Raw genomic sequence first — 20,239 nt, 5'->3', positions numbered from 1 at the left:
GATGGCTGTCTGGGTGTCCAAAAAAGGGAGCTCCCCCCCCCTTCATTTATCACACCCCCAAATACCTGGAGAGACCCCAGAACTGACCTGCACCGTGTCCGGATTCTCCATCACTAACTACATGGTGTAGTGGGTTTGCCAGCCAGCGGGGAAAGGGCTGGAATGAGTAGGAGAAATCTGGTCCAATAGAGGCACTGCTTACAGCAATGCGCTCAAAAATCACCTCCCCATCACCAGAGACACCTCCAAAAGCCAAGTGTTCCTGCAACTGACCCACCTGTAACCCGGAGACTCCTCCGTGTATTACTGTGCCAAATACACCCAGTGAGGGGGAACCTATCAGAGCCAGCATTAAAACTAACCTTGCGGAGAACTAGCCTTCCAGGGTGAGTGGCACAGAACCTGCACCCCTATGCCCTATACCACCCTCACTCCATATACCTGCACTCCCCACATTAATCCTGGGGGAATTCATGTCCCCCGCAGATTTCTTTGCTTCCCTGCAGAAAAATGACTTTCTGACAGGGAAGCAAAGGGAATCTGCAAGAGGAGTCATGTACCAATCCCTAGCAGTGCGGGTACATCATCTCAGGCAGCTGGCGGAGACATAAATCACCACGGGGCTGGGGACACCCCAGCCAGTGGCTCCTAACTGGCTGCTAGGCCCGTCTAGGCTGGAGGCCATAGAGGACGGGACTTCCTCTTCCCCTGCACGGAGTGACTGGGGCTGTGTCAGTCTCACCCCTAGAAACCTCCCCCATTGCAGGAAGATCAGCTGCCTCCCCGACTTCCTGCCCACAGCGCTCCTCAGATTGGGGGGAGGGGTCACTGTATAGGGAGCTGCTCCCTCATCCACCCAACCCCTGTGCCTCTGGACTTCCCATACACAGACACCCCTGCCAAGCCTCACTCGGGACATCCACAAACCCCCTAGCTTTACATACTCAAACTCCACCCTACTGAACCTCAACCCCTGCACCAGCCCCCCTGCACCCAGCCCCCCTGCTTCCGGACTCCGACCCCTGCACCCAGGCCAGGTCCCAGTGAGCTCCCTGCACTCAACCCCCCATCTTGATGCCCCACCCCCTACACCCAGGGCGGGTGCAAGGATGTTTCGTGCCCTAGGCGAAACTTCCACCTCCCGCTCCCTGAGTCCTGTGGCAGCTCCCAACCCCCCCTCCACCCTGAGGCGCCCCCCGCCCCCGCAGCAGCTCCCCTCATCCGCCCTGAGGCGCCCCCCCGTGGCAGCTCCCCACCCCCCCGGGGCGGGGAGCTGCCGCATGGGTGTGGGGTGGGGAGGCTGCAGGGTGATCTCCCACCTTCGTGCAGCCAGTGGCCTGTGCTCCCCACTGCCATGCTGGAGTAGCAGTAGCTGTCAGCACCACGTTCTTTCTGCTTGGCTACCTGGTCACTTCTTGCAGATTCCATGGCAAGTTACCAGCACTTGGGAACTAAGCCCTGCATCTCCCAAAGTCAACTGAAAGTGAATTGAAAACGTCTTTCTGACCAATGAGTAAATTTGCCTATTAAAAATAGGTTACGAATAAAAGTTAAGTTACAAGTAGAAATAAACCTGTCCTCAGAATGGAAGGAAGCAACTAATGAATTTCTTTCTTCACCCCCCCCCCTTTTCCTCTTCTTTCTCTCGCTCTTTATCTCTTTCTTTCTTTCCCAACATTGTTTACGAAGGAGGATGTTGTGTTCTCCTTTCAAAAAAATGGGCATTTCCCCCATCTACATATATCAATTCTCTCAAAGATATGCAAAACTCCCCAATCTTATTTGCTATTTAAAAACGCAATGGTCCAGAGAAGCTTGTTCATTCAATTTGCCAGCGACCTGCTGAATTCACCTTCTAACCAATCCTATGGCTGTGCACTTACCTGTCTGTAGCTTCATTTTCCTGAGCGGGCTTTCATGTTAGTTAATGATTTATTAATAATTGTGAATATACCATTATAACTCTGGTCAGAAACTACAGGGGTGAAGGGACAGATTAGAGAGAGAGGGAGAGACAGACATCCAAGCAGCAGACATACAGAGGGAAGGATGGTGTGATGGATATTGCAGAAAGAATAGATAGCCAGAGTGCAGAGAGGAGGTAGAATGGGTGGATGGACGGAAGGATGGGCAGCTCTTGCTAGTGCATGGACAGAGGAGTATTGTTAAAACTATATTTTCAAATTTCTCTTTTACTTTGTCAGGTGTCCTCTCCGAGGTTGTCCTGACCCAGTCAGGTCCGGAAGTGAGGAAGCCAGGCGAGTCCACTATTCTGAAATGTGCTGTGACGGGGGCTGATCACAGCACATCTATCATGACTTGGATAAGACAGGCTCCGGGGAAGGGACTGGAGTGGCTGGTTTACTACTATTCCCAGGCCAGCATCTTCTACTCGCCTGCCATCCAGGGGCGATTCACCGCTTCCATGGACAGCTCCAGCCTCTATCTGCAGATGTACAGCCTGAAAGAGGAAGACACCGCTGTGTATTACTGTGTGAGACTAGGCGTGTCCACAGTGCTCCAGCCCCTTACAAATACCCTGCGGCACAGAAACAGCTCCCTAAGCAAGCCCCCTGTATTATCCTCCTTTAGTCCCCGCATCCCGTCACCTGTGCCATCAGCACTCCTAGAACACAATGGTTTGGCAGGCGCTGTGCTGTGAGCTCTGCTAATCACAGTCGCTCTGATGGTCTCCTTGTTCCCTTGCACTGCCCGATCTGTTTGTTGGCCCCACCTGATGCCTCTGGTCATAAACGCAGACTGGACACTTTTATGGGCAGGGACTGTCTTTTTTGTTATAGAATCCTACAGTGCCTGGAACAACGAGGCCCCAGTTAAGTGTGATGTTCATAAAAATCACCTAAGTGACTCAGGAGCACAAGTGAAATTGAAGGTCAGTGGGACTTGTGTTCCTAAGTCACTCAGGCAATGCTTAAAAAAGGAGAAGGAGAAGTTACCCCAAACTTCTATGGCGAGTTACAAACACTTCCCCGTTCTTCATAATTATGGGGACCAAAGATTAATTGAAATAGCAACGATTATGGTTATGGCTGTGCCCAAAATCAACCACTCACTTTCCAGACCTTCACCAAGAGACAGAGGCACAATGTATGGACAGACAGAGAAGACCGCAGAGGTATTCCGGGTAAGGGAAGGCACTGCCTTGTCAGAGAGCAGAAACCTACTGCGGTTAGCACAAAAACCTCCTATGCCCTTCTCCATTCGGCTCATTGCCAGCAGTCTCAGCATTAATGAACTGTTTTGACAGAGAGGAGCATAGATTATAAAGTCTCCACTGCTTTGTCCTTTCCAAATACACATTGATCATGAAACACCCACTATGCTGACAGAGCAGAGATCGCTTTATGCATTGACCAACAATGCAGAAATATAATCTACCTCGAGAGTGGCATCACAGGCTTTTCAAACCATGACCACTGAAATAAGAAAAGGGAAGAGAGGAGATTTTGTCATCAAGGATCATGGTGTAGCCTGTCCTTGAATTTTGCACACCGCTTCTTGCACACCCCTCTTCCGGCTCCTCCAGAACCTCTTATTGCGGGTCTGGCTGCACTTTTCCCCACACTTGTTTATTTAGACACACCTGATCCAAGGCCCCACGAACTTGCAGGACCACCTGGTTAACCTCCTCCTGGCCAGGGCCAAGGTGGCCATTCGTAACACCTGGGAGATGAGGTTGGCGGGGCGGGCCCTGCAACTGTGGGGCTGTCTTTCATTCTTTTATCTGCTCACGTATCTGGGCAGAGATCCTCTGGGCATCGTCCGCCGGCTCTCCCGCTGCCTTCGAGGAGCACTGGGTGCTGTCCAGGGTTCTCTGCTCGGTGTCCCCTTCTGGTTCCCTAGTTTTGACCCTTTGACCCCCATGCCTGTTCCCGTTATTGCCTTTGCTGTCCCCTGAACTTGGTGGGTTCTCGGTTCAGTAGCTCCTCCCTAGGCTGGGGGAGGGGATTTTCGCAGTGGGCGAGCTAGCGCCAGCCCACGTCCCAGCGCTCAAAAGGACAGGGGCCTGGAGTGGGTCACAAATATAAGCTAGTGGGCCGGCAGTACCGTACGTTACGCCAGCTAGGTCCAAGGCCGATTCACCATCTCCAGAGACAAACCCAACAACCTGCTGTATCTGCAAATGACCGGCCTGAAGCCCGAGGACACCGCCCGGTATCACTGTGCAAAACACACAGTGAGGGGAAGCCGGGCTGAACTCAGACAGAAACCTGCCCTCGCTGTCTAAGGACAAACGCTCCGCTGGGGGATGGAGTTCTACAGTTCGCAGCGGAGAGAGCAGTGAGCGGGACGACTCCTGTCTTTAGCTTCCATCCTGTGTGTGTGTCTCTCTCTCACACACACTCTCACACACACACACACTCACACACACACACACACACACAGATGCACACAGACTAACCGCACTGTTAGAAGAGGCCAACCCACAACACTCCGTTTCCCCCCAACACACTCTGTGCCCCTCACTCCACTGCTCCCCATGTTTCCTCACCCCCTTCCACCTCCCAATACCCCAGGCAGATAGAACCGACATGAACAACCCCAACAACCCGCTGTATCTGCACCTGACCGCCTTGAAATCCGAGGACACCGCCCGGTATCACTGCGCTAGGCACTCAGTGAGCAGAAAGCTGTTAAGCACAGAACAAAAACCGAGCTGAAATGGTAACAACTTTACCAACACGCTGCAGAGGGCAGCAGTGAATTACAGTTAAATACTGCTCTACCAAATTATTTCAGGGATAAGTATTAAGGGCGTGTTGGTGCACATATCATAGGTAAACATGTAGGGATTTCTATCTGTTTTAGTGATATGAGATAAATATTCTTTCAGGTCTTGTACAGCCAATGACACTACTGAGAATAAAGTGCAAAGTTCAATCAGGGACACTAAGAATTGTGCTTAAAGTTAAAGTAGTGTCCTGAATAGAGATGGGTTTAAGCAAATTCTTACATGCTTTCATGAATCAAGGCCTAAGAAATTGTACTAGGGTCTCCCTGAAATCATTTGCATCCTTGAAAATCATCCACAAACCTGCCATCTCCCTTCAGCAATTTGGAATAGCTCAACCCTGCAGTGCTGTGGGATTTTACATAACAGTCTTTGCAACAGATTTCCCACACTTAAATCTTGCTGAGCTGTGCGTCTGAGCGCACTGTATCTTACCTGAGAAAGAACAGGCCCTCCACCAACTAGAGTGTGAGACTGGGATTTTCAAAGGCACCCAACGTTGTGAGGTTTCCAGCTCCCAGGGGATTGGAGTGTTTACATTAAGACCCTTTAAAAACTCCACCCTGTTGCATAAACACAGTGGCAAGGCGGAGCTGTTAAGGTCTCTGTATCGTTAATTTTATCCAGCAGTTCCATAGAAACGTTAGCTTGACATTTTTCTCTGTATTGCTGCCTGTTTATAGTGGGTGTTGAAAAGAATCTGAACGGTAATACTCAGAGGAAGAAGAGTGAGACAACACTTCTATGCGACTGAACTGTTTGATTCACACCATTAGCCCCACTCAAAGCCATGCAAGTACTGTACTCTCAGTGACAGTTGCACAGGCCTACAAACCCCTGCAGGGTTATAACCCGAACCTGTCGATAGATTCTGTCAGGTGCCAATTGTCCATTGTTACTGTATGACTTAGCAGAATTCAGTTCTTTGGACTTCTGGGCTACGACATTCAAAGCAGGCTAGGCGGGGATCCACACCCGACTCCCATTCATGTTAAGGTGCTAATCTAATAATAATTCTGTCTTGTAGTCCAGAATTGCAAGGAATAATTTCAAACATAGGTGCTGGACCTAGGGACGTTGGCTTGAAGGTGATTCCTTTATATACAGAGTTTACAGTCTGGTTCAGTGTCTGAGCACCCCCACTGTAAAAATTGTTCCAGCCCCCCTGGGTTCAAATGCTTGCCTCCTTCTTCTCATAGAAGAAGAAAAGGACATTTTCAGTCATTAGTAATAGCACCAACCCCTAGCATTTAATAAAAGCGATTTTCAGCAGATCTCAGAGCTCTTCACAAAGGAAGGTTAGGATCTCTATCCCAATTTTACAGAGAGAAATGACTTATCCAAGGCAACCCAGCAGACCAAGGAATGAATACCCGGTTTTCCATGGCCCAGTCTAGTGCTCAATGCACTGGGACACACAGTGGCAAGGACCTCACAAACTAAGAAGAGACAGAACTCAGCGGCAGGTGAACAATCAATGGTGCATTTTGTCTATGAGATACCCCGAGCATTCTTGTAGAGATCACTGCAGAAGTGATCCTATAAGAGAGACTAGCTCCTCTTCTCCAACCAAGTATCTTTCTTCCTCTGAACTCGACTCCGGAAGGCCTGAGTTTAATGAGGTTGTGGTTTCTGGTGTGTTTTTTTTAAAGAGGACGTGATGCAAATTCAGTGTCTCGGGGTCCTGCATAAATACTGTGTTCTCCTGGACGGCACACTATGAAAAGGGAGCAGGCCAAGGTCCTGGTGTCTTTGCAGTTACCCTCAGAAACCCCTCCAACACCAGCAACATGATATCGTGGCTGAATCTTCTCTTTGCTCTAGCCGCCCTTCCAGGTAATTCTCCCTTCCCCCACCCCCAACTTCAGTGGGAGACTTCGGGGAAGGTTGGATGTTCTTCCCCAACCCAAAGCGCAGTGAAGTGAATGGGCATCTTCCCAATGGCTTCTGTGATCTTTGGCTCAGGTCTTGTAGTAATGTGATTCTAAAGTAGTTTTTTCTTCTTTTCCCCCCAGATGTCCGGTCCCAGGTTCTTCTGGTGGAGTCCGGAGGTGGAATTCAAAAGCCCGGGGGATCTCTCCGCCTCTCCTGCAAAGCCTCCGGTTTCACCCTCAGCAGCTACTTCATGAGCTGGGTCCGTCAGGCACCCGGGAAGGGCCTGGAGTGGGTCTCACGGATATACAACCCTGCTAATAGCCTCAGTACGTTTTACAGTGATGCGGTTAAAGGGCGATTCACCATCTCCAGAGACGACTCCAACAGCCTGGTGTATCTGCAGATGAACAGCCTGAAAGCGGAAGACACCGCCCGGTATTACTGTGCGAGAGACACAGTGATCAGAAATCAACTGCAGTGAATACAAAAACCTCTTCCTCAAATCCAAACAGCTCTCGGCGCCAGCAGACAGCAGCAGGCACTGACACAGCAGAGCAGTTTAGACACAGATACATAGATTGTAAAGTCTCCAGCCCTTCATCGGGGCTTCCGTCCTCTGAAAACGCACATTGGCAATTAAAGACTCACTATGTTGACAGAATAGAGAGAATCTTATTTAGTGGCTGGCAATGCAGAAATAGAATCAGCCTCGGTTACTATGAATAATTAGCTTTCTGCCCTTCAACCTGCCTTGTGAACAGAACTACGAGGAAGAAATGCCAGAGACATTATATAGAGTCTGTTTGCCAGAAGCTGGGAATGGGCGACAGGGGATGGATCACTCTGTGATTCCCTGATCTGTTCATTCCCTCTGGGGCACCTGGCACTGGCCACTGTCGGGAGACACGATACTGGGCTAAGGGACCTTTGGTCTGGCCCAGTCTGGCTGTTTTATGTTCTTTAGAGTCGTGGTGGACCCGCCCTAGAATTTTGCACACCGTAATTTTGTCACTATCTGCACAGACCTGCAGAAGGCTGGATGGTGCTCCTGGAGTGCATTGTCTCTGTTGAGCGCATTGTCTCTGTCTGCTCTTTAATGGATAAGCACAAGCTGGAGAAGAGCTAAGGATGAGTTTAGTTTGTTTCCTGAGTAAATTCGGACCGTTCCTATACACCTGGTGGGTCACCCTGAATACAGCCATTTAGGACACTGTTCAAAGACAAGACCAAGTCAGTTTAGTGTGGGATTTTCAAAGGCTCCCAAATGGCTCCAGCTTTCATTTTCGAAACTCCTGTCTTGGGCAGGAGGTGCGTGTTGGAAACCGCTGTGGAGTGAGATTTGGCCAAATTGACAAGAACACGCAGTAAGGAAGCATCGCTTTCAGATTGCCCGTAGATCATGGCCAAAGACTACTGTCAGGGGTTACTTCCCGTTCTGGTTTCACATAGTCCCGTTCTTTGGCTCAGGGTTCTGGTCTCTGCCGTTCCCTATCAGGTCACCCCCCGACTCTCTCAGTCCCCGCATCCACCTCTCGCCCGGCCTGCTCCCCTTGCTGAATTCGGCATCGTTTATTTCCCACCCGCCCGGCTCTCCCCAGATTATGCAAAGCTGCCACAGCCGACTCCCTACTTACCCACTAACTCGGGCATCTCAGCCATAGGCCCCGCACCTGGTTTAGGGACTTACCAGGCTGCGTTCCCATCCCATCACCATGCTGGGTCCGCTGAGAATCTGCGTTTTCCTGCTTGGACTCTCATGTGGGTTTGTTTGTTTGTCTGTTCACCCGCCCATTCTCGGTATCTGTGCAGTTCACGGGCTCAGGGGGCTTTTCAGAAGTTCCCACGTTCCCCAGGACCACTCAGAAAGTCAATAGTGCTCGTGCTCCTAAATTATGTGAGTACTTTAGAAAATCCCCTGTACAATTCATCCTGCGCGGGAAGACCAATGGAGTCACGCTAGGGATGTATCAGACCAATATCTACAGAGCTGTCTGTCTCCTTCCCTCCGTTGAATCTATTTAATGTCACTGTTCTTTTTAAACATTTCTTGTAACAGCCGCTTTGTTTCTCTCCAGGGGCCCGGGCATAGGAGGTTCTGACACAGTCCAGCCTGGAAATTCAGAAACCCGGAGAATCCACCAAACTGACCTGTACCGTGAGCGGCTTTCATCTCAGCCGCTTTGGAATGAACTGGATCCGACAGGCTCCGGGAAAGGGGCTGGAGTGGCTGATCGATACATTCCCAGCCTCCAAGGACAGCTCCAATTTCTACCTACAAATGAGCAGCCCGAAAGCGGAGCACACAGCCCAGTATCACTGTGCAAGGGACACAACAGTGAGGAGAAGCCGGTCTGAGCTCAGACAAAAACCTTCCCCCGGTGTTAATTTTAAAAGAAGCCCCCAGCAAGTGGCGCTCCAGAGCTACACACAGCAAGGAGCCCTTGGCAGCAAACACACCCAAGCTGGTCTCCCTCCTTTGTCCTCCTTTCCCTGCATCCAACACAGAGCAGAGAAAAAGAGAAAATAAAACAGCACCCGAAACCTGCCTTTACTATTGACTTATTTCTTCAGCCCTCGCAGGAGTGCTGTAGAACTCCCACTGCTCCGGCTGTTCTCAATGGAATAGGCAGATAAAGAGTAGCCACACCAGAGAAGAGCGGGCATCGAACTAGGCCATGGTCCTGTCTCTCTAAGTGGCCAGTACCAATTGCAAAGAACCCTGCTGTGGGAAATTATGGAATAGTCTATTCACAAGGGAATTTCTCTATAACTCTCCTAAGTCAGAGGTTGGTTTATCCTATAAAGTAGAGACCTTGAAGGCCCTTATTCATGCAGTATCTGAGTGTTTCACCACCGTTAGTGAATTCTAAGATAGGGAAGCATTATTCCCATTTCACAGATGAGGAACTAAGACACTGAGAGATTAAAAGGGAGATTTTCAAGGGGAAAAACACAAGTTAAGGCACCCAACTACCATTGACTTTCAGTGAAAGTCACCCCACCCCCCTTTGCTTCTTGTGCCTCTGCAAATCTCTGAACCAATTTGCCCAAGTTTAGAACGGGTGTCTGCGGCACAAATGAGAACAAGGCTGAAATCTCCTGGGTTCCAATCCAGTTCCCCTTCAACTAGATCATCCCTTCTATGTCCTTTCCAACACCTTTTGTGGCCGGAGCCTCATGCTGTAAATCTATGGGAACTAACTCCACAGCATAAGACAACCTATACACTAGTGGAAAGTATCAGGGGGTAGCCATATTAGTCTGTATCCAGAAAAACAACAAGGAGTCCGGTGGCACCTTAAAGACTAACAGATTTATTTGGGCATAAGCTTTCGTGGGTAAAAAAAACCTCACTTCTTCAGATGCATGGAGTGAAAGTTACAGATGCAGGCATATATAATGACACATGAAGAGAAGGGAGTACCTCACAAGTGGAGACAAGGCCAATGTAGTCCACTTCCAATAATCATAGAATGTCAGTGTTGGAAGGGACCTCAGGAGGTTATCCAGTCCAACCCCCTGCTCAAAGCAGGACCAATCCCCAGACAGTTTTTACCCCAGTTCCCTAAATGGCCCCCTCAAGGATTGAACTTGGGTTGGTGTTTCCGTGGTATGGTGTGTAGTTGCTGGTATTTGCTTCAGGTTTGGGGGTTGTCTGTAAGCGAGGACTGGCCTGTCTCCCAAGGTCTGTGAGAGGAGGGATCACTCTCCAGGATAGGCTGTAGATTGTTGATAATACGCGTAGAGGTTTTAGTTGGGGACTGTAGGTGATGGCCAGTGGTGTTCTGTTACTTTCCTTGTTGGGCCTGTCCTGTAGCAGGTGATTGCTCAGAAAGGAGTTTGTGTGTCTCTTATAAGGATGGACCAGGATATGCAAATAGGAGAGACACTTTCCTGTTTAAATCTGTCCCTCTCTCTGCCCAAACTGCACCCAGAGAGACAATACGCGGCCCCCTGTGTCTCTGCAGTTACCAGCCAGTCGCCTGAGAACTTTCCAATCCAACAGGAAAATGAGACTTTGGCTCCATTTAATTTTTACTGTAGCAGCTCTGGAAGGTATTTTCTCCCCTCACACCTATTGGCGTGGCAGGGGAACAGTCTATTGTTGCTCTTAATATTAACGCGTTGTATAATATCTCTCTATCCCCAGGTGTCCGGTCCCAGGTGCAGCTGGTGGAGTCCGGAGGGGATGTGAAAAAGCCCGGAGACTCTCTCCGCCTCTCCTGCAAAGCCTCCGGGTTCACCTTCAGCAGCTACTGGATGAGATAGGTCTGCCAGGCTCCCAGGAAGGGGCTGGAGTGGGTCTCAGGCATTTACTCTGATGGGAGCCAACAATTTTACACAGACTCAGTGAAAGGCCGATTCACCATCTCCAGAGATAACCCCAACAACCTGCTGTATCTGCAACTGACCGGCCTGAAGCCCGAGGACACCGCCCGGTATCACTGTGCGGGACACACAGTGAGGGGAATCCGGGCTGAGCTCAGACAAAAACCTGCCCTCGCTGGCTAAGCACAAACTCTCCACTGGGGGCGCTGGAGTTCTACAGCTCGCAGCGCAGAGCAGTGAGCGAGAAAACTCCTGTCCTAAGCCGTGTTTCTGTGGGTACGTCTTCACTACCCGCCGTATCGGCGGGTAGCAATCGATCCCCGAACGTGCTCAACGTCGACTCCGGAACTCCACCAGAGCGAGCGGTGGTAGCGCAGTCGACTGGGGAGCCGTGGCCGTTGATCCCGCACCATGTGGACCCCAGGTAATTCGATCCAAGATACTTCGTCTTCAGCTACACTATTTGCGTAGCTGAAGTTGTGTATCTTGGATCGATTCCGCCCCCTCCCCAGTTTAGACCAGCCCTGTGACTCTCACACACACAGATGCAGACACAGACTAACCGCACTGTTAGCAGAGACCAGCCCACAACTTTCCCTTTTCCCCAATACACTCTGTGCCCCTCACTCCACCCCTCCCTGCCTTTCCTCACCCCCCTCCACCTCCCAATAGCCCAGGCTGAGAGAACCGACTTTAAATTGTATGAATGAAAACACGTTATTTAACTCCCCCGCACAGGCGGAGGGTTTCCAAGCTGCCCTAGAGATATTGGCACCTCATGCCTATTATAATCCCTCGGGAGCTCTAGAAAATCTCAGCCTGGGCAGACAGGTTTGAATTCCGGACGGATCCTAGGAGCGCTGGACAGCCACCTGCCAGGGGCTTTCAGTGTGTGTTCAGGGCTCGGTCCACAAAGGGAATTCAGCACCTAACTGCCGCCTTATGTGCCCAAATCGGACATGCCACCGAGATCCTCAAAGCCTGCACCCTGTAGGCGCCGAAATCCCCTAGGTGCCTGGCTGGTGATATGTACTGGGGCAGAGAGAGCAGGAAAGCGAGTCACTCTACAGCCCAGGGGTTAGGACACTCTCTGGGATTCAGGAGGAGACTCAAATTCCTGCTCTATTGAGCATTAATTACTTATAGCAAGTGCAACAGCCTTGCAACAACCATGTCCCCTTGTGAGCTTTGCCCTTAATGTATCATTCCTAGACACCCCGCCCCGCACACACACAATTCCATCTTAAATAACTACACTCACACCCCAGAAAACCTACACCAAAGGAAAATAGAGAGAGCAGCATTCCAGGAGAGAAATAAACCTGAGTTTCTTATTGTGGCTTGCAGTGATCATTACAAGCAGAAGTAGGGAACAGACAGTGACACCCTTATGTTGACTAGTGAATACACTAGTGAATAACCCGTCTGCTGGAAGCCAATATTAGCGGGTGTTGAGGTATTTCTCTATGATTCATTAACCTGGAACAAATCTTGTTCCGGCCTTATATATCCCATGGCGCTACTCAGAGACCCAGTGAGCTACTGTCTGCCCTAAAAACCCTTGAATAGCCCAGCCCCAGCTCTCAGATTTTACAAACCAATCTCTGCAAACGTTCGCCCACCGCTTACGGGAACTGAGCCTGGCACCTGAGCTCACTGCCTCCACCCTGGGAAATAATATTCACAGCGTGACTGAGCACCATGGCGCCTCTGGGGCTATGACTTTCACAGCAGAGGGGATCCTGACCCCAAATCCCCACTAATGTTATGTTGCTGGTAGGATAATAATAAATAATGATTCTGTCTCTTAGTGCAGCATTGATAGAGTTTAATGTACTGTCTCCCATGCTTCTTATAACGGAAGGAAGAAGATTAAGAAGACGTTTTCAGCGCTTAGTAATACATTCTGCAGTGGTATTCAATTAAAGACAGCCCCACACTCCAAGCCCAACTCCCTTCAGCTCCTTTGACTATTCTAGAAGTATCCCCGTATTGCTCAAAGACATCCCATCTGCACATCACCGCCCCACTACCTCAGTGCCCCACTAACACTGCAGGGGGGATTCCCAACTCGCTCTCAGCTATTCACTCTGCTAGTCCCTGCAACGCCCCGGGCGGGAGGAGGTGGGTATAATTTATTTCTCTCTCATAAAAAGCAGGTGATGCAAATTCTCTCACTCAGCTTCCTCTTTAAAGCCAGCCCTTCCCCTCACCCCACAGCTCTGTCCTCCCCCCCCCACCCTCCAGTGTCTGTGCAGTGCCAGGGAAAAACAACAACAACAACAACAAAAACCACCACCACCAACAACAACAACAAAAACCCAGTCCGGAACATGGCATTCTGGCTCCATTTCCTTCTGATTTCAACTGTTTCCACAGGTGCATTGTTTGTCTGAAGACACTGGGGAGCCCCCAGGTTTTGTATCAATCTCACTAGCAGCCAGGTCTGCAGGGATCTCATTGTTTCTTTCTTTGCAGGTGTCCGGTCCCAGGCACTGGTGGAGTCCGGAGGGGATGTAAAAAAGCCCGGAGACTCTCTCTGCCTCTCCTGCAAAGCCTCCGGGTTCCCCTTCAGCGATTACTGACAACCCCAACAACCTGCTGTACCTGCAAATGACCGGCCTGAAGCCCGAGGACACCGCCCGGTATCACTGTGCGGGAGACACACACTGGAGGGAAGTCGGGTTGAGCTCAGACAAATAACTGTCCTGTCGCTTTCAGAATCAATTCGCTTCCGGTGGGGATCAAACACCAAAATCTGCCGAGGAGAAAAGAGGGAATCTACCAATCCTCGCCGTCACCTCCAGCTTCCTGTTCCAGGAATGTACCCAACTTGGATGTTTCCACAGGGACAGGAGCACATGTATGAGGGGGGCTTTTCCAAATCGTCCTCCTGCCATTGACACACCGGGGGGTCCCCTTCTCCCCCCACCCTACCCCCCCATACCCAGCACCTCCGCACTCCCCGGGTGCTGGGACTGATGCAAAATAAATTACATTGAACAAACACACCTTTGGGAGAGGGAAAGTCTGTTTGTTCTGAGATTGGTGCTTGGACTACTGGGATCCAAAACGGGGCTCCCAGGCCCAACCACAATAGAGATAATAAATTATTAATAATTATTATTAATTACTATTATTATTATTCAGTGTAATATTATAGAAGAATAAATAGTGATTCAGGACTCTCGGTCTTATCACAGGCTTTTCTAGGGCCCCAATAACGGTAATACATTAGCCCCTCACAGTCTGTGATGTAGTTGCTTTCACAACACCTTTGTGAGACAAGGAAATGCTGCTGTCCCCTTGTGAGAGATGAGGAACTATCGAGAACGATTATCTAAAATTTTTGCTGGTAAAGTTTGAGAATGCGCCAAAGATGGGGATGAAGAGGAGGATGAAGATGACTATGATGATGATGAAGATGATAATAATGATTCACAGGGAACTAGGGGCACTGGGCTGTCATTAGCAGGGCTGCAGCTCCCTTTCTCTCTTTTATGCCAAAATCCCTCACTCCCCCTTCCTCTGTTTCTGCTTTTTGACAAAGCCCCTTTCCGGAGCCAGTCAGGGCCAGGTTCCCATTGTGCAGGACTCCACACAAACACATGGGACCTGATACGATATTAATTGAAGCCACTTAAACATCCCCTTGGGTTTCAGTGGCATTTGGGTCAGAGCGCTACACACATTCCCCCCCCCCCCCCCCCCCCCCCACACACACACACACACACTTCTCCCTGAATCGGAGGGCAAGAAATGAGATCACCCAGGGAAGGAGTTTGTGTCTCTAATAAGGAGCAGGATATGCAAATCAGGGTGACAGTTTCCTGTTTAAATCTGTCCCTCTCTCTGCCCAGGCGGCACCCGGAGAGACAATCTGCAGCCCCCTGGGTCTGTGCAGTGACCAGCCAGTCCCCTGAGAACTTTCCCCTCCAGCACCTGGGAAAATGAGGCTTTGGCTCCATGTAGTGTTCCTTGCAGTGGCTTTGGAAGGTATTTTCTCCCCTCACACGCATTGGCGTGGCAGGGGGACAGTCTATTAATTGCTCTTAATACGAATTACAATGTGATTCTATTCCCAGGTGTCCGGTCCCAGGCACTGGTGGAGTCCGGAGGGGATGTGAAAAAGCCCGGAGACTCTCTCCACCTCTCCTGCAAAGCCTCCGGGTTCAAAGTTGGGGACTACGGGATGCACTGGGTCCGGCAGGCTCCCGGGAAGGGGCTGGAGTGGGTCTCACGCATTTATTGGGATGTATGGAACCACTATTATTACGCAGACTCGGTGAAAGGCCGATTCACCATCTCCAGGGACGATTCCAACAACCGGCTGCATTTGGACATAACCGGCCTGAAGTCCGAGGACACCGCCCGGTATCACTGTGTGCGACACACAGTGTGAGGAAGCTGGTCTGAGCTCAGTCAAAAACCTGCCCTCGCTGGCTAAGGACAAACTCTCCGTTGGGGCGCTGGAGTTCTACAGCTCGCAGCAGAGAAACAGAGAGAGAGAAAACTCCTGTCCGCAGCTGCCTGTCTGTGACTCTCACACACACAGATGCAGACACAGACTAACCGCACTGTTAGCAGAGACCAGCCCACAACTTTCCCTTTCCCCTAATACACTCCGTGCCCCTGACTCCACCCCTCCCCACCTTTCCTCACCCCCCTCCACCTCCCAATAGCCCAGGCTGAGAGAACCGACAGGAAAGTGTGTGAACACACGGTATTTTAAACCCCTTTTTAACAGCCAGGCTGAGGTTTTGCCAAGCTGCCGAATCCATATGGACACCTCATTCCTATCATAGAGCTTTACAGACCCTCAGCCTGGGCAGATAGGTTTGAATTCTGGATGGATCCTAGGAGCGCTGGACAGCCACCTGCCAGGGGCTTTCAATGTGTGTTCAGGGCTAGATCCACCACAAAGGGAATCCAGCACCTAACTGCCGCCTTATGTGACTAAATCGGACATGCCACCGAGATCCTCAAAGCCTGCACCCTGTAGGCACCGAAATCCCCTAGGTGTCTAGCTGGTGATAGGGTGACCAGATGTCCTGATTTTCTAGGGACAGTCCCAATTTGGGGGTCCTTTTATTATATAGGCTCCTATTACCCCCACTCCCATCCCCTGTCCTGATTTTTCGCACTTGCTGTCTGGTCACCCTAGCTGATGATATGTACTGGGCCAGAGAGAGCAAGAAAGTGACTCATTCTACGGCCCAGGGGTTAAGACACTCTCTGGGATTCAGGGGACTCAAGTCCCTGCTCTAATGAGCCTTAATTACTTATAGCAGGTGCAACAGCCTCGCAACAGCCATGTCCCCTTGTCGCCCCGGATGTATCAGATCCTACACACCCACCCCTGAAAATTCCATCTTCAATAATTACACTCACACTTCAGAAAACATACACTGGGGGGAAAGAAATATAGAGAGCAGCACACAAGGAGAAAAATAAAACTGAGTTTCCTATTGTGGCTGATAGTGACCCTATGTTGACTAGTACATTACACTGTGAATAACCCTTCTGGCAGATACAAATATTAACGGGTGTTTAAGTATTTCTCTCTGATTCAGTAACACCGGACAAATCTTCTCCCGGCCTTATACAGCCCATGACACGTACAGTTCCCTCTGATACGTGTCAGTGGAGTCGGTCCCGGCTGGGAAGGGGTATGAACAGGGGTTCGATCCCAGCTCTCTCCCCGAGCCCAAAGTTATCTTCACTCTCCAGTGGGTGGGTGACCCGACCCCTCCCCAGTCACTAACTCCTGTGACCGGCCGTCCACAGCTCTACTGCGCATGTGGGCCGGGGGCTCCACAGCTAAGATTCACCCCCCACACCTTATTAATATTTTACTCCCTTATGAATCAACCTCATTTATTTGTTTCTTTTCTAACAGATTTAAAACATAATTTCCCGCATTATGTGGCAAATCTCCGCAGGTATCTCTGAGTCTCCCACAGCCAGATAACGAGACTGTAATCCTGCCCCCAAATCTCCTTCTGGGGAATCGAGCATCTTCAAGGCTCTACCTGTTCATTCCCTTTGGGGCAGCTGGCATTGGCCACTGTCGGAGGACAGGACATTGGACTACATGGCCCGTTGGTCTGACCCAGTCTGGCCGGTCTTATGCTTTTATGTTCTTACGGCATCTTTTTATTTTTTCCTTGTCAAAAGTGTACTCAGGGTCCCATTGCAGTGTGCCTGGCGCTGCACAAACACACAGTCTGGAATAACCTGACTCCCTCCCCTTAGTCCTACTGCACGTAATCCATCACATCAGATTTGGTTTCTCTTACAAGGAGAGGGATATGCTAATAGGGGTGAGCGTTTCCTGTTTAAATATCTCTTTCTCTGCCCAGTCTGCACCCAGAGGGACAATCCGCAGCCCTCTGTGTCTGTGCAGTTACCAGCCAATTCCCCTGAGAACTTTCCCCTCTAACCGCAGGGAAAATAAGACTTTAGCTCTATTTGTTTCTTACTGTAGTGGCTTTAGAAGGTATTTTATCCCTGTTGTACTGGTAAAACAAGGACACATTATACTGTTGCAATTCAAATTGGAATAATTTGTAACCTGACTTTATTTGCAGGTGTCCGGTCCCAGGTGCAGCTGGTGGAGTCCGGAGGGGATGTGAAAAAGCCCGGAGACTCTCTCTGCCTCTTCTGCAAAGCCTCCAGATTCACCTCGAGCAGTTGTCATATGGATTGGATCCAACAGGCTGCGGGAAGGGACTGGAGTGGCTGGCCAGAGCTGCTGCCCAGGGTAGCACCTACTACTCTGATTCCGTGAAAGGGCGATTCACCGTCTCCAGAGACAACACCAACAGCCTGGTGCTTTGGAAATGTGCAGTCTCCGAATGGAGGACACCACCCTGTATTACTGTGTCAGAGACACACCGTGATGGAACGAGGATGAATACCCAGCACTGTAATGACTTGACATTGGAGTTCGCTGGTCTGGGCCACTCAAGGTTTGCAAGGCAATAAAATGTTCAAATCTGGGAACAGAACTCAACCAGGCAGCAGATGTTTTTCCCCTTGAGTGGCGTGAAAAGGAAACATGTAATGTGTCAATAAACTAGAGAACAGTCAGTGTCTAGGGCCCCTGAACTTTCTCAAGCTCTATGGGCACCAAGGACAGGGGTGGTTTTGAGTCAAAATACCCTTCCTTTGCGGGCTGGGTTTATTAATATAAAATAAATTCCACATCATACTCAAAACACCAGACAACACTTCATAATATGATTCTCTTCTCTGTTTGGATTCCATTTTTTTAATCAAATAAAATAAGTTAAACTTTTAAGTGTGTGGAAAGAAAAGGACACACACATGGATTTAAAGCCAGTGATTCAGTCGCGGTAGAGTGGGGAACCTGCCCGGAAACAATGCCACAAAGCCCTGGCTACGAGACTGAACTTGACCCCATCCGCGACTCGAGAGTTTGGGCCAAATTCTACAATTGTCCCTGGTGCCAATTCACCACTAAGAGCAGAGGGAGCGCTGGGATTTGTAGGTGAGGAAGGGACTATAGCTTGGGATTTTCAAAAGAAGTTTCAATGGGATTTTGTCACCCGAATTCTTGAGGCTCCTTTAAAAACGCCAGTCCTTGTGAAGAAAGGAACAAACCTTGTTTTAGAGTGTGTTATTTTGTTGGAGTGTGAAAGAGCCAACTGCTGCATGAGCTCTCTAGTGGCCGAGGGCCACACTGCAAGCAGCCTGCCTCAGTTTCCCCTATTGGATTAATCAGATACAATTTCACCCATGGATTTTGGAGTCAAAAATCCCCTCCTTTTTGACTCGGTTTATTACTATAATAAAAACTCCAAAGAATAATCAAAATCCTAAAACATAGTCCATCCAAAAGGCCACACAGAACAATGGTTCCTCCTGCCTTTCTGCCTGGGGCCTTTCCTGGTTTGGCAGCCCGCCCCTCCCCCCTCCGCCCCCGCGCCCCTCCGTCCCCGCCCCCCGGCCCTACCTGGCTGCAGCCTCAGTCCTAACTCCCAGGGCTTTCTGCTGGACGAGCACTGAGCGTTCCCCCTTCACTGCAGCCTCGGCTGCTCTTCGGGGGGCAGTCACCTGATCCCTCCCAGGATTGGCTCCTGTGTAATCAGGGTTGGCTGGTCCCAGGCCCTTCCCTGCATAGGGACAAGCCAGCCTGACGCCGCACAGTCCAGCGGAGAGGCTCCATTAGTAGGGTTTATTTGTCGGGCAGTGCAGTGCGGTGACTTGCTCACCGGGCTGGGCCGGGGACACCTGGGCTCTAGTCCCAGGTCTGCACAAACCTGCCATATGCAGACACGAGCCGCCTCAGCCCAGAAGGCCCCGCCCTGTATTTACTGTGCGGAATTACAGGGAAAGGAAACCAGCCGCATCTCATCCAAAACACCTTCCTCTGCAACTGCATGAGAATAGCTAGTCGTGGCGCCCAAGGGCTGCAAGTAACAATGAGCCCATTAGGTACAAAGGAGAGTAAAGAAACAAACCAGTGTTTCAATTTCACTTTCCTTCCCAGGATTAATTTCACAGCAGGCCATAGAAGAATATAGATATTTAATCAAATATATTAAGACGTTCATAAAGTCTCCTTCCATCTCACTTCCCCTGCCTTAACAGACTCTTTGCCCTCCCCCCTCAACCCCTGTGCTGTTCTGGTTCAGTGTAGCATCCTCTCTAATAGACCATGTTGCTTCCTGGTTGTTACCTTTGCACGTATTGGAAACACCACTGAAGGCATACTCAAGCACCAAGCCCTGATAATGTTAGTGTTCAGAATTACTTCAGGGCCTAAGGCCCAGGCTCCTACCCCTACAATGGGACTGGGAATCTGAGTAGGAGTGGGAATAGGAATTTCAGTGTGAACAGGAATGGGGCGGTGAGTAGAAAGGAGCGGAGGAATGGGAGTGTCATTGGAAATGGGTATAGGTGTGTGCAGAGTGACTAGGAATGGGAATGCAAATAGGAATATGAGTGTTAATGGGAACATCAGCATGTGAGCGAGTGACTATGGGGATATTAAAGAGAACATGCGTCAGACTGGACATGGGAATGGAAAGATGAGTGTGAGGGTGAATGTGTGAATATGAATACAGGTGGGAATGGAAATAGTTATTATTATTGTTGTTATTGTTGTTGTTTGTTTGTGGTGATGGTGTTGGAGTTGGGGGTGGTTGTGGCCCCAGCGCCTAAGACCTGCAATCACAGACCACGACCCCAGAGTGCTAGGCACTGTACAAAGACAGAACAGGAGGACTCTCTTCCCCAACAAGTTTACAATCTGGG

General features: G+C 50.1%; 1 protein-coding gene and 1 gene segment (V, D, J or C); both read left to right on the top strand.

The window, feature by feature from the left end:
* The first annotated feature begins 6,324 nt into the window (after positions 1–6,324).
* LOC117885745 lies at positions 6,325–7,763 on the top strand. The segment is given in 2 exon segments: positions 6,325–6,589; positions 6,769–7,763. Coding segments are annotated over 2 exon segments (387 nt in total).
* Positions 7,764–14,824: 7,061 nt separating this feature from the next.
* The window catches only part of LOC117885505 (immunoglobulin alpha-2 heavy chain-like), a 20,964-nt gene continuing 15,549 nt past the window's right edge, over positions 14,825–20,239 (top strand). The window contains exons 1-2 of the mRNA XM_034786787.1: positions 14,825–14,953; positions 15,043–15,341. Of these exons, the coding sequence (XP_034642678.1) occupies positions 14,908–14,953; positions 15,043–15,341 (345 nt within the window). The 5' untranslated portion in view covers positions 14,825–14,907. The remainder of the gene's footprint in view (positions 14,954–15,042; positions 15,342–20,239) is intronic.

The sequence above is a fragment of the Trachemys scripta genome, chromosome 12, assembly GCF_013100865.1.
Source record: "Trachemys scripta elegans isolate TJP31775 chromosome 12, CAS_Tse_1.0, whole genome shotgun sequence".
NCBI classification, from domain to species: domain Eukaryota; kingdom Metazoa; phylum Chordata; order Testudines; family Emydidae; genus Trachemys; species Trachemys scripta.
Note: the sequence above shows the minus strand (reverse complement) of the source record. Positions and strands in the feature narration are given on the sequence as shown.